The sequence below is a fragment of the Bufo bufo genome, chromosome 7 (assembly GCF_905171765.1).
Source record: "Bufo bufo chromosome 7, aBufBuf1.1, whole genome shotgun sequence".
NCBI lineage: Eukaryota > Metazoa > Chordata > Amphibia > Anura > Bufonidae > Bufo > Bufo bufo.
Window position 1 is genome coordinate 157,553,443 of NC_053395.1, and position 20,162 is coordinate 157,573,604.

The 20,162-nt window shown below is 43.7% G+C and overlaps 1 protein-coding gene across 1 annotated transcript in view; it reads left to right on the forward strand.

Moving 5' to 3' along the window:
- Nucleotides 1-20,162, forward strand: part of CPS1 (carbamoyl-phosphate synthase 1) — a 98,906-nt gene that overhangs the window by 30,161 nt on the left and 48,583 nt on the right. The window contains exons 14-22 of the mRNA XM_040439685.1: nt 1,643-1,832; nt 5,015-5,172; nt 8,504-8,632; nt 11,640-11,784; nt 12,760-12,970; nt 13,056-13,254; nt 13,633-13,809; nt 13,910-14,028; nt 19,860-20,001. Of these exons, the coding sequence (XP_040295619.1) occupies nt 1,643-1,832; nt 5,015-5,172; nt 8,504-8,632; nt 11,640-11,784; nt 12,760-12,970; nt 13,056-13,254; nt 13,633-13,809; nt 13,910-14,028; nt 19,860-20,001 (1,470 nt within the window). The remainder of the gene's footprint in view (nt 1-1,642; nt 1,833-5,014; nt 5,173-8,503; nt 8,633-11,639; nt 11,785-12,759; nt 12,971-13,055; nt 13,255-13,632; nt 13,810-13,909; nt 14,029-19,859; nt 20,002-20,162) is intronic.

Sequence of the window (20,162 nt, forward strand, 5' to 3'; positions counted from 1 at the left end):
AGCCTCTAAAGACTTTTCAACATAAGACTTTCAGCCCAATAACAAAAAGCTTGAATGACAGAGCTGTCTAATGGCTATTTGGATCCCCAAATAATCTTTCCCTGCACTTGTAAATCACTTTCCTATCAATGTCCCTAGCGCCTTCTGACGTCTCTCCCTGCACTAAGATGCTGCGAAATGATTCCTCCCTATCCTTTCCCTGCACTTATAAATTGTTTTTTCTGTCTTTTTTCCCCCCACAATCGTTTTTCCAATAACTGTCCCTAGCACCTTCACACGTCTGTCCCTGTACTCTGAACACTGGAAAATGGCAGAATCTAAAATGGCTGCCGTATTTATAGGGCGTGACATCACAGGGCTGGCTGCTGATTGGCTGCATGCAGGCATGTCAATATGGGTGATCCCGCCTTCCCAGAGTTCCTTGCCCCATGTCCTCAGTCCTCACACGTGTAGCCGCCATTTTAGGAAAATTGAAATTTGCTACCACGAAGCGCGAGAAAATTCAGATTAGTTGCGAATATAATTTTTCCTGAAATTCGAAACGAATTCCGCTTCGTCAGCTTAGATTCGCTCATCTCTAGCCATCAGTGTCAGATAGGTGCAGGTCCCACCTCTGGGCCCCTCTCCTATCTTGAGAATGGGGCCCCTGAATTGAAGGAGAGCACACTCCGCGTGCGCAGTTTGCTCTCCATTCTTTGCTATAGGAGTTTCGAAAACAGCAGATTAAGCGTGATCGGCTATTTTAGAAAGTTCTGTAGCAGTAAATGAAGAGCGCACCATGCAATCGTGCCCACCTCTCCATTCACCACTGGAAATAGCCGAGCTAGTGCTTGGCTATTTTTGGAACGCCCACGGTGGTGAATTGAGGGTGGCACAGGGTAGGTGATAAGTGACTGATTGCTATAAGCCCCATCACAGGGATGTACAATGATTACAAGAATGCCCCTCATTTCAATTAAGGGATTACTGTATTGCTGCTCCATTCAATCACTGTGGGACTGACTCAGACAGTTGAATACAGTGCTCCACTATCTTTGTCAGTTCCATGGATTTGAATGGAATATCATTCTGTGGATAAATTGTAAATGTGGGAAAAACTCTTCATCACTAACTTCTTTAAGCAGAAGGTATGGTCATGGCATCAAGGCTACTCAACATGCTGCTGGATCACCCTCTATCCCATCATGCCTTGAAAAAGCGTTTGTGCCCGCGAAAAAGCTGTAGGCCTTATCTGGTTGCAATGCTTGAGGTGCTTTTTTAATGGATTGAAATAAAATAAACTTTTATGGATTGATGAGCAGTGATTGTCAGTTCGCAGTGTTCGCCAGCGAACACATGTGGGCTGCCATCTTTAGTAAGGTAGACTCACTCACAGGCCGATGAAGGCCCCCGGCGGCTGTTCTCGGAACTGCCTGCTCCCGGTGACTGCATTTGATTTCAGACCGGCTCCCGCCACAGGCACAGGTAAGGGCTTACCTGTGGATCGCCGGAAGGGTGAGTCTACCTTAATAAAGATGGCAACCAGCATGTGTTCGGTGGCGAACACTGCAAACTGACCATCACTGTTGGTGAGGGCCATGGATCTATTTTTCTCTTTCTATTGGATTTTACTTTTAATACTGTTGTCTAATTTGACGTACAGGAAGAGAATGTGAAAACAGTTCTCATGAACCCCAACATCGCCTCTGTCCAGACTAATGAGGTGGGCATCAAGCAGGCCGACACAGTGTACTTCTTACCTATCACACCCCAATTTGTCACTGAAATTATTAAAACAGAGCGACCAGATGGCATCATCTTGGGAATGGGTGGACAGACTGCCCTGAACTGCGGTGAGTATGCCATATTAAGATTTATTTTTTTGTCTATTTGGAGTTTTTTTTACTATTGATCAGTTTAAGGATACATTCACATGACCGTATCCGTTTTGGGGTTTTGCAAAATATGGATACCGGCCATGGGCATCCCGCACTTTTCGTGGACCCTATTGTCAAAGGACGTTTTATCATTTGCGGCACAGCCGCACGGATGCGGACAGCACACAGATGACATCTGTGTGCTGTCTGCATTTTTGCCGACCCCATAGAAATGAATGGGTCTGCATGTGATTGGACACAGACAGAAAATATGATTTGTATGAATGAGGCCTAATCCATTCTATGCTTTTAATGCAATCTTGAGGTATGTTACTGGGATTTCTAATCTAAAAGGAAAAAAAAAAGTAATGACGGCAACATGAAGACTAAATTACGGTCACAACACGGCTAGCTCTAAATAAATGAGTACCTTTCTTTTTTTATATTAATCAGTTACACATTTCATAAATGATTATACAGAATTCATAGTTCTATTTTTTTTTTAAATCATTCATTTTATGCCAATCAATGCAACACCATGGCAAAAAAATGTATTAGTACAAATATGCCGCATTGTGACTTCTTATACAGCAATGGTTATGATGGTGCAACCCTTAAAAGGGCCCCTGTCAGCAGATTTGTACCTATGACGCTGACTGACCTGTTACATGTGCACTTGGCAGCTGAAGACATCTGTGTTGGTCCCATGTTCATATGTGCTCGCATTGCTGAGAAACATGATGTTTTAATAGGAGCCTCTCGGAGCAACTGAGGCGTTGTCATTACATCTAGAAGCCCGGCTCTCTCTGCAACTGCCGCCACCTTTGCAACATGGGACTAACACATGGGATCAACATAGATGACTCCAGCTGCCAAGTGCACATGCAAAAGGTCACCCATTTTCATAGGTACAGAAGCCCTGTTAACAGTTATAGGTCTACTACACTTTTAATAGGTGGCTCTAGATAGACAATGTTCCTTCTTCGCCATGGAGCATTGCCTGGCTTATAAGTGTAACGGTCGCGTACACACACACACAGGGGGAAGGGAAGTGACCACTGCGCTCCACCCTTACCCCTGGCCCTGCCTACTTGCCTCGCGAGTCCTAATGACAGGGGACAACTGGACGGCAATCCCTAACTTGGAATAAGTGCAGGGATGACAGACAGACAAACAACAGAAAGTGAACGGACCGAGTCAATACCAAGAGAGCTATGCAGTACAAAGGATTAAGCAAAGAATGGTCAGGAGAAGCCGGGGTCAAATACCAGGAGAGCAGAGAAGTACAAGAGGAGTCCTAAGAGAGTAGTCAGGTGGGAGCCGAGGTCACAATACCAGGACGGATGCGCAGTACAGAAGGAGCAGGCAAAAGGATGGTCAGGGAACAGGGTCAGGTAAGTATTCAGCAGTCCAACAAATAGCCAGGAACCTAGAAATTAACAGGCAACCTGTAGCCAGCAGGCTGCCTGTATTTATAGTGGAGAGTGAGGGTCATGTGACGTGGCCAGCGTCACATGACCGACAGACCAACCAGTCGAGCACCGAGTGATCAGCTCGGCGCTCAAGGCAGACTTAGGAGCAGGGAGCCACCCAGCTAGTAAAGCCGCCCTGGGAATGAGGTCAAACACAGAACCTCATTCCCAAAGCTAAGCAACAGGTCTGCGGGCGATGGGGGACCGAGTGCACCTTCGGAACCCCGTGACAGTACCCCCCCTTTTACGAGGGGCCACCAAGACCCAAGACTTCAGGCGATGGCTTTTCAGGGTGTTCTAAATGAAATTTACGAACAAGTCTAGGAGCATGAAGTATTCAGCAGTCCAACAAATAGCCAGGAACCTAGAAATTAACAGGCAACCTGTAGCCAGCAGGCTGCCTGTATTTATAGTGGAGAGTGAGGGTCATGTGACGTGGCCAGCGTCACATGACCGACAGACCAACCAGTCGAGCACCGAGTGATCAGCTCGGCGCTCAAGGCAGACTTAGGAGCAGGGAGCCACCCAGCTAGTAAAGCCGCCCTGGGAATGAGGTCAAACACAGATTCTCATTCCCAAAGCTAAGCAACAGGTCTGCGGGCGATGGGGGACCGAGTGCACCTTTGGAACCCCGTGACAATAAGACTCCCTACCAACGTTGAGGTCTCCACAAGGAGAAACGTTATTGTCTCAGAGACATCTTGAAGGTTTCTCCCCTAGCACACCAGTATCGTGCTCTACATTGACGACGGGCAAAAACTCTGAAACAGCTGTTTCTGGATCAATCTCTTTTCCTTATGGAGAAGATTCTGGTTTGGCTTAAATTCCAAATCATGTTCTAAGGCCTGTTAAAAGCTCAAACACTGATCATTCAGAATTTATATGTTCTAATTCATTTAAAGGGAAACTGTCACCTCCTAAATGCATGTAAACCCACCAGCAGTACCTCAGGGTAGCCCGCAGTGTGATACTAATCATACTTTTCATCCTGCAGTCCGATGCTGCATAAGGTCAGAAAACGATCTTTTATCCTCCGTCCGCGCTAATTTGCATATCAGCTTAAAGTCAAGGGGGCAGCGGACTCCTCGCTTCAAGTCAAGGTAACCACGCCCCCTCTTTCCTTTGAGTGACAGCCCACAAATCGGCTTCGCTTTCCGAAGTCTCGCGCATGAGCGGTGCCCTCTATTTTACTGCGCAATGCCATGCCCGGACGGAGGATAAAAGATCCTTTTCTGACCTTATGCAGCATCGGACTGCAGGATGAAAAGTATGATTAGTATCACACTGCGGGCTACTCTAAGGTACTGCTGGCGGGTTTACATGCATTAAGGAGGTGACAGGTTCCCTTTAGGTCTCCCGGTGGAAGTTCTAGTTTTTGACATAAAACAATATAGTAAGAAACAAATATGAGAGCTATTAGTCAATGGCAGCTCATTTATCATACTTACCAACATTGCAGTTGGTAAACGAGGGTCAAGTAGACCACACCCTAGGTGCCTCCTAACTGTGCAGTACTGTCCATTTATAGGTGGGGCTTACACAAGCTTCCCCTTTTTTTTCCATCCGAGACAGCCCCAAATTTGCTGAGACTGTCTCTGAAAATTAGGGACAGTACCTGCAAATTTGGGACTGTTGGCAACTATTATATATGATCACAACCCGTATGCTTTTTTGCTACCATAACAGGTGTGGAACTCTTCAAACGGGGCGTGCTTAAAGAGTACGGAGTTCGAGTATTGGGCACTTCAGTGGAATCCATCATGTTTACAGAAGACAGGCAGCTTTTCTCCGACAAACTAAATGAAATTAATGAACCCATCGCCCCAAGCTTTGCTGTAGAATCGGTAAGATTGGTTCCATCTGTTGGAAGATCAGTACAAGGAAAAATTATTAAAGGGGTTCATCAGGAATGATTTAAAATGGATGCCAGAAAGCTGTCCTATTATGTGAGCAGGACTGGTTGCCACCACATGCAGAGCTGTCTAGGAGGGTGAGGGGGCAGAGCCTCACTACGCACTACACCGCTCTATAATAGATTGTAGTGATATGATCCTGCAACGATTCGCCATCATGGCTGAGCAGCCTGACAGGAAAACTCACTAACATGTAGTATATGCAAGTGTATGAATAGTGAGGCTTCGGCCCCTTAGCCCCTTAGGCTTTTCTGCAAGTGGAGGCGGCCTGTCTTGCTTACATTCTAAGACAGACTGCTGGCAGACATTTGAGAACTCCTTTTAAAGGATAGGTCATCAATATCAGATTGGCGGTGGGTCGACACAAGGCACCCCAGCCGATCAGCTGCATGAAGAAAAGGCACACGGCGTGCCGTCTGCTGTCTCTCTTTCTGCTTGCTGTCTACACACCAGTAGCAAGCAAAAACAGAGAGACAGGAGACGGCACACTCGCACGGCGCATGCCTTCTCTTCATACAGCCGATCGATGGTGGTTCCAGGTGTCAGTCCCCCCATCGATCTGATATTGACAACTTATCTTGAGGGTAGGTCATCAATACTATTAAAAGTTCCTTAATTCTGTTCTGATTCATTTCTGTGTACCTGTAACCATCACTAGTGAGTATGAAAGAACTGACTGCATACAGACGTATCATTGAGCTCAATATTATTTGTGTAAGTCCATTTACAGTAAGCTCCCTCTAGTGGCAGCAGCAGGCAATCAATGTTTTGTCTGTTACCTCTATGACAGTGTAAAGGAATGTATGGAGCAATGTATTGATGTAGCCATTTCTCAGATTTCCATTAACTTCCCTATTGCAATTATTTTTTTAAAAAGCTAACATTTTTAAAGAACAAATTGTGAACCATCATGAATCATACAGGTTATAAATTATGAGACTGTAGGTGAGAATATTAACATGGACACATTAGCAACGTTTCCTGTCATCTGTAAAATAATAATTACAGTCATAACAACCTGGATGAGCTTTTCCACATTAAAAAATAAACTTAAAAGGAATCTGTCACCAGATTTATGCTACCCTGAGGGCAGCATACAGAGACCTTGTGTCCAGCGCTGAATCACTTACTTTTCATGAAATCACACTTTATAAACTACAGTGAGAGCTGAGCGTGCAGTCCTCATATTCATATAGCAGTAGGAAAAGCCTGCCCTGATTGACAGCTTTCTTCTTAGGCCCCTTTCACACGGGCGAGTTTTCCGCGCAGATGCGATGCGTGAGGTGAACGCATTGCACCCGCACTGAATCTGGACCCATTCATTTCTATGGGGCTGTTCACATGAGCGGTGATTTTCACGCATCACTTGTGCGTTGCGTGAAAATCGCAGCATGCTCTATTTTGTGCGTTTTTCACGTAACGCAGGCCCCATAGAAATGAATGGGGTTGCATGAAAATCGCAAGCATCCGCAAGCAAGTGCGGATGCGGTGCGATTTTCACGCACGGTTGCTAGGAGACGATCGGGATGCAGACCCGATCATTATTATTTTCCCTTATAACATGGTTATAAGGGAAAATAATAGCATTCTGAATACAGAATTCATAGTAAAATAGCGCTGGAGGGGTTAAAAAATAAAAAATAAAAATGTAACTCACCTTAATTCACTTGCTCGCGCAGCCCGGCATCTCTTCGGTCTTCATCTTAGCTGTGTGCAGGAACAGGACCTGTGGTGACGTCACTCCGGTCATCACATGATCCATCACATGATCTTTTACCATGGTGATGGATCATGTGATGTACCATGTGATGACCGGAGTGACTTCACCACAGGTCCTTTTCCTGCACACAGCTAAGATGAAGACATAAGAGATGCCGGGCTGAGCGAGCAAGTGAATTAAGGTGAGTTAAATTATTATTATTATTTTTTTAACCCCTCCAGCTCTATTTTACTATGCATTCTGTATTCAGAATGCTATTATTTTTCCTTATAACCATGTTATAAGGGAAAATAATACAATCTACAGAACACCGTTTTTTCTTACGCGCTTGCAAAACGCATTACAAAGTTTTGCACTCGCGCGGAAAAATGGTGCATGTTCCCGCAACGTACCCGGACCTTTTCCCGCAGCGCCCGTCTGAAAGAGGCCTTAGACTATGCTTAAAGAGAAAGCTGTCAATCGACACTGGATAAAGGGGTGATCTGGCAACTCATGAATATTGAGAAGTCCTCAGCATATGGACTGCATTAAGAGGACTCTGGTGCAACAGATATAGCTACTGGTGCAACAGATAGATAGTCATTTTATGAAAAGCACTACAAGTACACTTTGGGATCAGTGATAATATCAGGGTCTCTATGCTGCCATCAGATAGGATAGCAAAAATGACAGATTTCTTTACCAAGTCATTGAAGCATCGGTTTTTTACAGACACTAGAAAAAGGGTAACTTATTTTCATGAACTATCTCAGAAGTTATAGACAGTTGGCAACTATGTGCTACCTTGTCCCTTGTTTATACGTCACCATCTAGTTTTAAAGACCATATTTTTGGACACAACCGAACATCAATCAGCCAAGAAAATTTGCTTTCCAAGATATCATTGACTTCCTTGGAAAACAGATGCAGTGACAACGTAAAATAAGCTGCATTATTGAGTTGTCATTTGGGATGCCCGATGCATGGTGTCCTCAAGGAGACCAGTGTTTTCTGGTCAATTAACATCTGACTCTTCCTCAAAAATATAACGAAGAAGCGGCAGCAATAACTACAGGACTGGAATAATGGAACAAATATTAATATGTTAACGTATGGTATTATATAACATTTGAGTAAGGCCTCATGCACACGACCGTTCCTTTTTTTGCGGTCCACAAACCGCAGATCCGCAAAAAACGGAAGCCGACCGTGTGCCTTCCGCAATTTGCGGAACGGAATGGGCGGCCCATTGTAGAAATGCCTATTCTTGTCCGCAAAACGGACAAGAATAGGACATGTTCTATTTTTTTTGCGGGGCCTTGGAACGGAGCAACGGATGCGGACAGCACACGGAGTGCTGTCCGCATCTTTTGCGGCCCCATTGAAGTGAATGGGTCCGCACCTGAGCCGGAAAAACTGCGGCTCGGATGCGGACCAGAAAAACGGTCGTGTGCATGAGGCCTAAAGCCTATTCCATCATTTTATTCAGTTCTATACATTCATAGAATATTAGCAAATGTGTCAAAAATATCAGGAAATTAAATTTGTCATTTGTGCTTTCAGGTGAAAGATGCTCTGGGTGCAGCTGACAAAATTGGCTACCCTGTCATGATTCGATCTGCCTATGCTTTAGGTGGTCTTGGGTCAGGTCTTTGTCCTGATAAGGAAACACTCACAGACTTGGCAACAAAGGTAATAGAGTGGGCTCTTCAACGCAGGGGAAATTCTCTGACAGCTGTTCCATTTAAAGCTATTCTGAGCACTCCATGTACCGACTTAATGGACCAGAGCACTGGTACAGACTGCTGCTCATAGGCAAACCATAGTGGAAAGAAAAGAATGGGATAGATTTGGAAAAAGCATTTCTAGGACTACACAATCAGAAACGCCAAGAGAAACATTGAAAGAAGTTTAGCAATAACCCCCCCCCCTTCCCCACAGGATTCCATTTATGATTATCAAAGGTGAATCTGTGACTCCAGACGATGCTTCTTCCATTCACAGATTGCAATTGATGGAGCTGTGTATCATATGATGGGGGCGTTCACACCACTGTGGTTTGTGGTCTGCAAACCGTTGATCCGCAAACCACATCATGGTGCAGACTCGTTGACTTCCATGGGTCTATGATCTGCAGGTTGTGGTGAATCATAGGATCTGTCCTATCTTTTACAGTGCGGTTGTGCAGATGCAGGAGAACACAGAAGAGCTTCCACTCTGTAAAAGATAGGGCATGTCCTATACTTTTCAGCAACATATGGACCACAGACCCATTGAAGTCAACGGGTCCGCACAGTGATGCGGTGTGCACATGGCTCATCCGTGTTTGGAGGATCTGCGGTTTGCAAATCAAGCCGTGTGAATGCACTCTAAAACTGATTCAGGGTAGGAGCACAAGGCATTCTCTTACAAATGAATGGACTTGACAATATATATATTTTTTTTACGATTTAGAACAGTGACGTAGCGTGGGTTGCCAGCACCCGAGGCAAGCCAAGTATTACGCCCCTCCCCAACCTGTGGCCACGCCGCCTTTTTTTTACAGATAATGCAGTAGATATCACTTGCAGTCCTATGTAACACCACAGATAACACAGTGATAACTCTCTGAGTACAGATAATGTAGTAGATGGGTGTGAGCCCCCAGAATTCAGAACACACACAGTGTGACCTGAAGTCTGGTGCCAGGATGCGGCAGGGTGGGCCAAATTCTATATCCACCCTCCCATCACTACAGAACATACAGGGTTATACAGCGCCCCATACGTCTTACATCCAGTGATGTCACCTTTGATGTAGATGTTCTCTTTCCTCATCTTCTCCTTTCAGACCTTCAGACCAGACCACAATTTTTCAGCCATTTCTCGTCTCTGCAGTTTGACAAAAAAAATCTTAGTTTACTACTTTTCCATCATCCTCCCATCCTCTGTACAAATCATCCTAACACCCCCAATATGGTGCCGCTGTGCTCCCCAATACTATACTGCAGAAACAGATAACCCCCTGATAATACTAGTACCACACAGATAATACCCCTTCAATGATTATTGGCACACAGTGCCATAAAATAACTACGCCCAGCAAATAGTGCCCCTGATACTAATAGTGTAAACATAACGTCCCCCAAAAATAATTGTGGTAAGCTGATACTGTGCCAGGGTGCCCCCACAGTAATAGTGCTCCCAAAAGTCTCACCAATAGTAATAATTCTCTGCTAGAGCACACATGGTAGTAATAGTGCTCCTACAGTGCCCCCAACATGTCCCCACTGTGCCCCAGAAGTAACAATGATCCCATAGTGCCCATACTAGTAATCATGTTTCCCATAGACCCCCAGTAGTAATAAAGCCCACCATAATGCCCCCCAGTAGTAATAATTCTCCTTATAATGTGACAGTACGAAAAATTCCCCCTTATAATGTTTGCCAGTGCAAAAAATACCCCCAGTTGAGCTGATGTCCCCATAGTGCTCCCATAATATACCAGTATAGAATACCCCTATATAGTGCCCCCAGTAAATGCCCCCATAGTGCTAATCTTCCCCCTTCCTCCTAGTGCCCCCATAATATACCAGTATAAAATGCCCCATATATAGTGCCCCAGTAGATGCCCTCAGTGTCCCCATAATTTGCAAATATAAAATACTCCTTCTTAGTGCCCCCTGTAGATGACCCCATAGTACTCCTCTCCCCCCTTTACCATGGTACCCACCATAATGTGTCCCAGTATAAAATGCCCCTATACAGAGCCCCCCCATATAAAATACCACTTCTTTGTGGCCTCAGTAGATGCCCTCATAGTGCTCCTCTCCCTTCTTCCCCCAAAGTGCCCCCCATATAAAATACCCCTTATTTGTAGCCTCAGTAGATGCCCCCATAGTGCCCCCCAATAATGTGCCAGTAAGAAGTGCCCCCATAGATGCCCCCCAATAATGTGCCAGTTAGAAGTGCCTCCATAGTGCCACCCAATATTGTGGCAGTAAAAAGTGCCCCCATAGATGCCCCCACAGTGCCACCCAATAATGTGCCAGTAAGAAGTGCCCCCATAGATGCCCCAGCCAATCATGTGCCAGTAAGAAGCGCCCCCCATAGATGCCCCCCAATCATGTGCCAGTAAGAAGTACACCCCATAGATGCCCCCCAATCATGTGCAAGTAACAAATGCCCCCACCGTGCTCCTCTCCTCTATTGTACCATATAAAAAAAATAAACTCACATACTTACCTCCATCAGGCTGGCAGAGATGCAGGCCTCTTCCGGCCTGTGTCCTGCACTGTACGGCTCAGGCGGCGTGATGACATCATTGCGCAGCCTGCAGCAGCCTCTGTTAGTCTGCAGGCTTAGACGCCTCTCCCCTGCCCCACAGCATCCATCTGTGTCGCTGTCCTGAGGACGGCGATACAGATGACTATAGAGATGAGCGCTTCCACAATGGAAGCGCTCATCTCCCTGTGCCCTGCCGCCTCCCCCCTGAGGCGATCGTCTCACCTCACCTAATTGGCGGTGCGGCCCTGCTGGCAGCCCCTGCAATTTCGTGCCCGGGGCAATGCCCCCCCCCCCCGGCACCCCCCATGCCACGCCACTGGGGCCTAATGAAGTGTAGGGATGTAGTTATACAATGTTGATCATGTTTGCTTAAAATTATGCATCATCATAACTAATTGTATCTTTCATTATTCTTACTTCTTTTTCTTTTCAAGGCTTTAGCAATGACAAACCAGATTTTGGTAGAACGTTCAGTTGTGGGTTGGAAGGAGATTGAGTATGAGGTGGTGAGAGATGCAGCAGACAACTGTGTCACCGTCTGCAACATGGAAAATGTGGATGCTATGGGAGTTCACACAGGTAACAGCAATGTCATATCATACTGGATAAGGGGCTTTTTAATGTAAAAAACAACATATAACATATGACATTGGACTAAGCATTGTAAATTATACCAGAATATCAGACATGATTGTACTTATAAACTGTATTTGAAAGGGTATGTATTTCACCTTACAGTTTGTAGCTCCAGCTGAATCCTCTGAATGGCCACTTTCATACGGTCAGTGTTTGGTCAGTGTTTTGCATCAGTATTTGTAATCCAAAACCAAAAACGGAACCTACAGAGAAGATGTATAATGGAAAGACTGGTGCCTCTTCTGTGTTTTGGGCCTACTACTGGTTTTGGCTTATATATACTGATTAAAAATACTGACCAAATACTGCCGATGTAAAAGTGGCCTATAGCAGAGTACCAAAATACTACATACTAGTACTACAGTACACTAGAGCTCCCCTACTTAATGCCTGTATGGGTGGAGAGGTATTCATGTACCTAATGAACGGTCTATATTATGTTGGATAGCTGCCTCATTTCTGTTAAAGGGGTAAGTCATCAATACTTAATTGGTGGGGGTCTGACACCCACTGATGAGCTGCTTGAAGAGGATGTGGTGCCCCTGTGAGCTTACCAAGCACAGCACCATTCATTGTTTAGTGGCTTTGCTTGGTATTGCAGCTCAGCCCCACTCATTTGAACTGGACTGAGCTGTTCCTAGGCCAAGTGACCGATAAATGTGACATTACTGTTCTAAAAAGAGGCTGGGGTGCTTCGGTCAGCTGATTGGTGGGGGTGTCTGGAGTCAGACCCCCACTGATCAGATACTGATGACCTATCCTGAGGATAGGTCATCAATATTAAACACCCGGACAATCCCTTTAAATTATAGTTCCATTTCCACAGTAATATTTAGGTCACACAATCGGAATAATTTTATTACAAGTTTTAGGAAATTACTGACTCTTTCACTAACAGAATTCTTTGTCGCTCAACAGGGGACTCAATTGTTGTAGCTCCTTGTCAGACCCTGTCCAATGAGGAGTGTCAGATGTTGAGGGCCTGTTCTATCAAAGTTGTACGGCACTTGGGCATAGTTGGTGAATGCAATATCCAATTTGCTTTGCATCCCACTTCACTGGAGTATGTCATCATTGAAGTCAACGCCCGACTCTCACGTAGCTCTGCTTTAGCTTCTAAAGCCACTGGGTAAGATTTGATAGGAACATAAATATATAAATGCAAGTAGGACAATCTCTCAAACTAGGAGGATGTTGAAACCCATTCTTTATAGGTACCCGTTGGCCTTCATCGCTGCAAAAATTGCCTTGGGCATACCCCTGCCTGAGATTAGGAATGTTGTCTCTGGAAAAACCACAGCATGCTTTGAGCCCAGTCTGGACTACATGGTGACAAAGATACCCCGCTTTGATTTGGATCGCTTCCATGGTGCCTCAGGATTGATTGGCAGCTCTATGAAGAGTGTTGGAGAGGTTAGTCTAATAGTATTAGGAATTCACACTTTCTCCATCATATGATGTCTTTTTCTATCAATCAAATTCTGTCTGGAAGGGATAAGATTTATAGTAAACTCATACAAATGGCATCTTACATTTTTGGCTTATACTTATAAGGAGTCTGTAAGCAGTTTTGACCCCTCAAAACTACTGACACCACTCTACCATGACCACAAGTGACCAGGAGGAGGTCCCTTGCCTTGGGCACTCTGCACTTGGTCCTTTCCCTGTACTCTGAGTGACGGCTAGAGTGGTCACTCAGAGCAGAGTGGAGGGTTCATTTAAACATATTGACAAAATCATATATTACCTTTGTCTCCTGATATCTTTCACATATTACGTCATATTTTTTAGGTCATGGCTATTGGTCGCACATTTGAAGAAAGCTTCCAAAAGGCACTGCGAATGTGTCATCCATCTGTAGATGGCTTCACCTCAAATCTTCCAATGAACAAAGCATGGGCAGCAGATGTCAACTTAAGGAAAGAGATGGCTGAACCCACCAGCACCCGTATGTTCAGCATGGCCAAGGTGATAAGAAATAATATAATCAGGGGAACTAAGATCTAATGATAATAGAACTGTTACTAATATGGATATTGAAGCCTAACATTAATATCATTTATATTAGGCTCTGGAATCAGGAATTCCTATAGATGAAATCTACAAACTTACAGCCATTGACAAGTGGTTCCTGTACAAGATGCGAGGTATTCTGAACATGGAGAAGACCCTGAGAAACAGCAAGAGGTAGGATCAATGCTTTATTTTGTGGTGTGTTCAGCAAGTAAGATATTGCCTCTTAAGCCCAAAAAATGTGTATATTGATGCTTGAAACAGATCATAAAGAACTAGAAAATGTGATTGAAAGCAAGGCTAGACTACGCTAGAAGTAAGGCACACCTCCAACATCCTAATCCTGTTAAAATACGTTTTTCTTCCATTGGGTACAGTAAGCAGATGCAGGAACAGGTGGCAGGGTCTTTAGAATTGGTGGTAGTAGACAAAACCGCCTGCGCTGATTTACTGCAAAAGCACAAATAATTTACTTAACCTCATCAGCTCTTGGCAGACAGGAAGATTAATACTGGCCGGTGCGATAAAAACGAGATAAGCAGGCAGCGCAGCCAACGAGCCGTGGAAGTTGTTGGATGCCCAGTATTGTGGGTACCATCTTCATACATTTCATTACATGAAAGGTATTGTGCTATAGACAAAGGCAGCATCTGCTTCCCAGAGATCAGATATAGATAATGCGGACTCGAGTCCAATAAATGAATGTTTTTTAGGCAAGTGATTACAGTGTTGCTGCGAGCTATTTCTAGCTGTTATTGGGAATGTTTCTGTCACATTTCTCTACCGCTGTGTGTTACAATGTGTCAGTGGAAAGGGCAACAGAAATGAGAATACAAACAAATCATAAAGTGAGCCATCCATCTCATATACTCATATACTATTCTACATTGCTGCACAATCTAAAAGTGGATTCCAGAATGGAGGGTCTCATAATCGTAACCTATTGTGCAGCTCCTATGTTGGCATCAGGGACCTTTGCAGGAGAACATGATGAGCAGCTATGGCTACTGTTTAGGTATGACATACGTGGCCATTTTTTTAATTATATTTTCACCATGGGTAAACCATTGGCAACCTGCATGCAATGTGGTTGAATGCACACACACACACACACACACACACACATATTAAATTCTTTCTTATCCTGGGGAGGGGGTAACTAATGGGTCCAGTCCCTGACGGCTAAGACAAGCAGTGATAACCTCCTTGCCCCCAACACATGTAACAGAGCCCTCTAATGACTACGTCAAACCAAAAGTGGAGGCTACCCAGAGTTAAGGTATAATGGAAGGATTTGTGCCTGTTCTGTACCTGCACTTGGTTTTGGCTCACAATCACTGATGAAAATCACTGATCAAACACTGACCAAACACTGAATGTGTGAAAGTGGCCCAAGTCTCCATTCACACGTCTGCAAAATGGGTCCGCATCCGTTCCGCAATTTTGCGGAACGGGTGCGGACCCATTCATTCTCTATGGGGACGGAATGGATGCGGACAGCACACAGTGTGCTGTCAGCAGCCGCATTTGCGGTGCGCGGCCCCGATCTTTAGGTCCGCAACTCCGCAAAAAGATAGAGCATGTCCTATTCTTGTCCGCAGCTTGTGGACAAGAATAGGCATTTCTATGGGGGTGACGGGCTGGTGTGTTGCGGACCCGCAATTCGCGGGTCCGCAACACACCACGGACGTGTGAATGCAGCCTAATACTGGTGCATTCTTATGTGTTTTTGTGTCTAGGTCCCACCCCTACCTTACTAAGTCATGTTTCCAAGAAATAGATGATCAGTCCCACTTTCAGCCCTGCAATATAAGTTAACGGCTTACCAGAGGGAATAATTGAATTTAATTTTTTTTAAATAGATATTATCATAGTCCCCAAATTATGGCCCATGATGCATGGTGGTGGAGAGACATATTCACACTTCACTGCCATACAAGTGAAGGCAGTATTGCACCATAGAATTCAGAGTTAAACCCGTAAGCGCTTGCTCAGTAGTGGATTGTCTTTTTTTTATATCAAACCTGAAAAACCAATATGACAGCTTGTACATTGTTCCCCCTTTATATCCCTTCAGCTCTGCATTTTTCCCTCCATTTAAGGTGACGATAATTTGTTCATAAATCTGAGGGTGTCTTTTAGTGTCCATATAAAAAGCAGAGGAATAGATAGCAGTAAATCTGTGCGCCTGGCTGTATATTATTCTTAGCGGTTTGCTGACTCCCTTTGACCTTCCACAGTTTACGAGATTTTGCTGAGCTTCTCTTGTTGCATTTGCTATGATCATGAGCACTTGACTGTTTCACTTTTTATCAGGCCACAAGGGGGCATTACAGGCTCAGATACCAGCAGGCAATAGAACATTTATATTTGGAGAGCATTGGACTTTATTTTGTAGACGGTAATCAATTACCTGGGTGTATACAATTATTTAAAATGTCTTCTGTACAGTAGACATGGCTATAGATTGAATACAGTGAAAATGATATTCCATACTATACTTCAAAGTCAAAATCATTTTAGTTTTCATACAGACCATTCATATTTCTTGTACTTGAAAACCACAGTAAGCTTGAAGGCATATGAAGCTGCCAGAACTAACAGTGTGTAGATCAGGAAATTCACTTGTTGACCCAACACCAGAATGAAGAAAAAACATCACTTTGTGACCTTGGAGTGAGAATTGATATCAGACAGGGTGGTTCTTACAGAAACTAATTTACAAATCAGTGAGTACCAGGCTCCGAGTGAGAATGGCTTGTTAATGTGAGGAGTCACAGGATCATTAGACAATTTAATGTGAATGGTCCTTCTCGACTGGCTCCGAACAGCAGAGGGGAAAGAGGAATTGGTCATGTTGAATTACAAGATCCTTGATCTTCTCTTCCTGTGGTAGATAAGCTGTCTGGCAGTGACTTACTTCCCTATCCTCATGGGCGGAATGGCCACATACCCTACAGGGAAACCTCCTGGTGGGCTGATGGCCAAGGGGCCGACTGAGCCCTCCTTATGGCCACTAGCCAAGTAAGTACTGATCTATCGCTCCTAGAACTGGGAGCGACAAGTACTTATGTACCTTGCTGGCGGCTACAGATGCCCTCCTGACTTTTGAATTAAACTGTATTGCCATATTGAGGCAACTGGAGTAGAAAGACAGAACATGGCTACCACAGTGGGGCATCTTCTAGAGAGGTATTTTATACTATTGGAGCATTATTTTGTGGTGCACTGTGTTATTTGGTACAGCAGGGGTGGTATTTCGTGCCGCAGAATGGTATTGCTGGCTCCGCCTACTTGTATTAGCCTCAATACAACATGGGGCCATTTTTTATTTTTTCCAGGGCCACTTTAAGTTCCCAGTCTGCCCCTGCCTATCCTCAATAAAAATAAAACGTGCACACTCGGCCAATCCTGCATGTATATGGTGAAGTTGGGGGGAGAAAGTTGTTGGTCAACCAGCGGTTGGTCTACTCATGTATATGACTATATCCAAATAGGTGTCAAGTTCACCAGATAAGATTGAGGTGTGCTAACTTGTGCTGGGTTCCTCATAGATCCACTATAGATCTATACACCATATTGGGGTCAAAATGTACTGTAAACTACATGAGACTATATATGCCATGGATCCATCAAAAAATGAGACATTTTGCTAACTTTTATTCACCAAAGTGTACACTCTCTTAATACGTTGATACAAGCTGATTATGGTTGCATTAAGGGTCCTATGGAAGGGCAAAAGTGCACCCTGTGATCAGGTTATTGTTGAGGGACCCTTCCAACAAACCAGCATTGTCCAAAGTGAACAATCTCTTGGAACAGATAACATCTTTCATCTATTCTCTAAAAAGCAACATCAGGCACAATATGACTGAATGCTTATTAGCCTTTATCGACAGATCGGTCATACCACCACTACATAGAATCAATTTACAGTACAGACCAAAAGTTTGGACACACCTTCTCATTCAAAGATTTTTTTTTATTTTCATGACTATGAAGGCATCCAAACTATGAATTAACACATGTGGAATTATATACATAACAAACAAGTGTGAAACAACTGAAAATATGTCATATTCTAGGTTCTTCAAAGTAGCCACCTTTTGCTTTGATTACTGCTTTGCACACTCTTGGCATTCTCTTGATGAGCTTCAAGAGGTAGTCCCCTGAAATGGTCTTCCAAAAGTCTTGAAGGAGTTCCCAGAGATGCTTAGCACTTGTTGGCCCTTTTGCCTTCACTCTGCGGTCCAGCTCACCCCAAACCATCTCGATTGGGTTCAGGTCCGGTGACTGTGGTGGCCAGGTCATCTGGCGCAGCACCCCATCACTCTCCTTCATGGTCAAATAGCCCTTACTTTCAAAGTTTTCCCAATTTTTCGGCTGACTGACTGACCTTCATTTCTTAAAGTAATGATGGCCACTCGTTTTTCTTTACTTAGCTGCTTTTTTCTTGCCATAATACCAATTCTAACAGTCTATTCAGTAGGACTATCAGCTGTGTATCCACCTGACTTCTCCTCTATGCCACTGATGGTCCCAACCCCATTTATAAGGCAAGAAATCCCACTTATTAAACCTGACAGGGCACACCTGTGAAGTGAAAACCATTTCAGGGGACTACCTCTTGAAGCTCATCAAGAGAATGCCAAGAGTGTGCAAAGCAGTAATCAAAGCAAACGGTGGCTACTTTGAAGAACCTAGAATATGACATATTTTCAGTTGTTTCACACTTGTTTGTTATGTATATAATTCCACATGTGTTAATTCATAGTTTTGATGCCTTCAGTGTGAAATCTACAATTTTCATAGTCATGAAAATAAAGAAAACTCTTTGAATGAGAAGGTGTGTCCAAACTTTTGGTCTGTACTGTATATGCAGCAGAACTGCATTTTCATTTTTTTTGTTGATCTATCCCAGTCATATTTCTGATGGATTTATACAGACTATTCATAAAAAAAATCATCTTTTAAATGTGTAAAATAAATGAAAATAAAATAAATGAACTATTACTCCTGTTACACAAACCAGACCACCTATATCATGATGACGATCTCTGATCAAATGTTTTCCATTAATGGCATAGCCATTTGCAAACTTTAATTGAAGACAAATTGTGTAGTCTAAACCCAGTCCGCACACGTTCTACAATATCAAAGTTTATTTCTTGAAGCTTGCAGAGACGTATCTGCATAAGATGTATAATTTAAATATTTCTGAGTATTTAAGGCTGGGCATAAAATGTCTTTAGTGATGTTTGTTTAAAGCTGAAAGACGTCTCAGTTGGATGTTTCCGGGCGTACATTGTACCATGGCCTGTGTACCCTTTTTGGATGATTAGCCTTGTCACAAATCCAGGCGATGAAAAGGACAAGGAGGCGTGAGGGACACTGAATTGCGTCTGGGTCATTGGGATGCGTCACGCGTGCGCCCAGTGCCTCCCTGCGCTCCCTCAGCTCCTTCTGACAGGTGAAAACTTACTCATTAAGAGGAATTTTATTCATCCTTTTATCATGTATTATTGAACACGGCATGCAAGGAGTGCAGGAACTTTCAAAGAAGAGCAGGGCGAAATCTAAAGCAAACATCAAGCAAGCCTGTAATAAATTAATAAAAGCTGCCTTGCTTGTAAAATAGTGAAACTATCCATTATATATGGTATATGATATTCAATTTAATAATAAAATATTCACTTCATATTTACATTATGAGTAATCTATACAGTGGTTGTTGTAGTTGTCCAGGTTTGGGACATTTTTGTGAAAAAATCTACTCCCCTGCTTTCCACCGCTCTATTCCAGCTCCCTTACCCCCATTACTGGTCTACTGGTCCCCATCCTATAAACTTCCAGAAAGATGGAGTCACATGTGCCGCTGCAGCCAATGACTGGCCTTAGCGAGGATGTATCCCAAAGCTGGACATCCCTTTTAAGGCCATTGAGGGGTACACTGTTCTTGATTGTATTGATTATAGTCTGAAGGCTTGATTTATGTTTTGCTGTAGTGAATCCTTACCAGAAGAGACATTGCGTCGTGCCAAGCAAATTGGGTTCTCCGATCGGCACATTGGGAACTGTCTGGGGCTGACGGAATCTCAAACCAGAGAGCTGAGGCAGAAAAAGAACGTCAATCCATGGGTCAAGCAGGTATGTACACTTCCCATTACAATTCTTAGGTATGTAACGATAACCTTAATGAAGAATAAAGATAATAAATGTAAAATATAATATATAATATTTAAAAATAAATATTAAAAAATAAATATAAATAATAAAATAAATAAAAATAAAATAAAAAAGCGAATAAA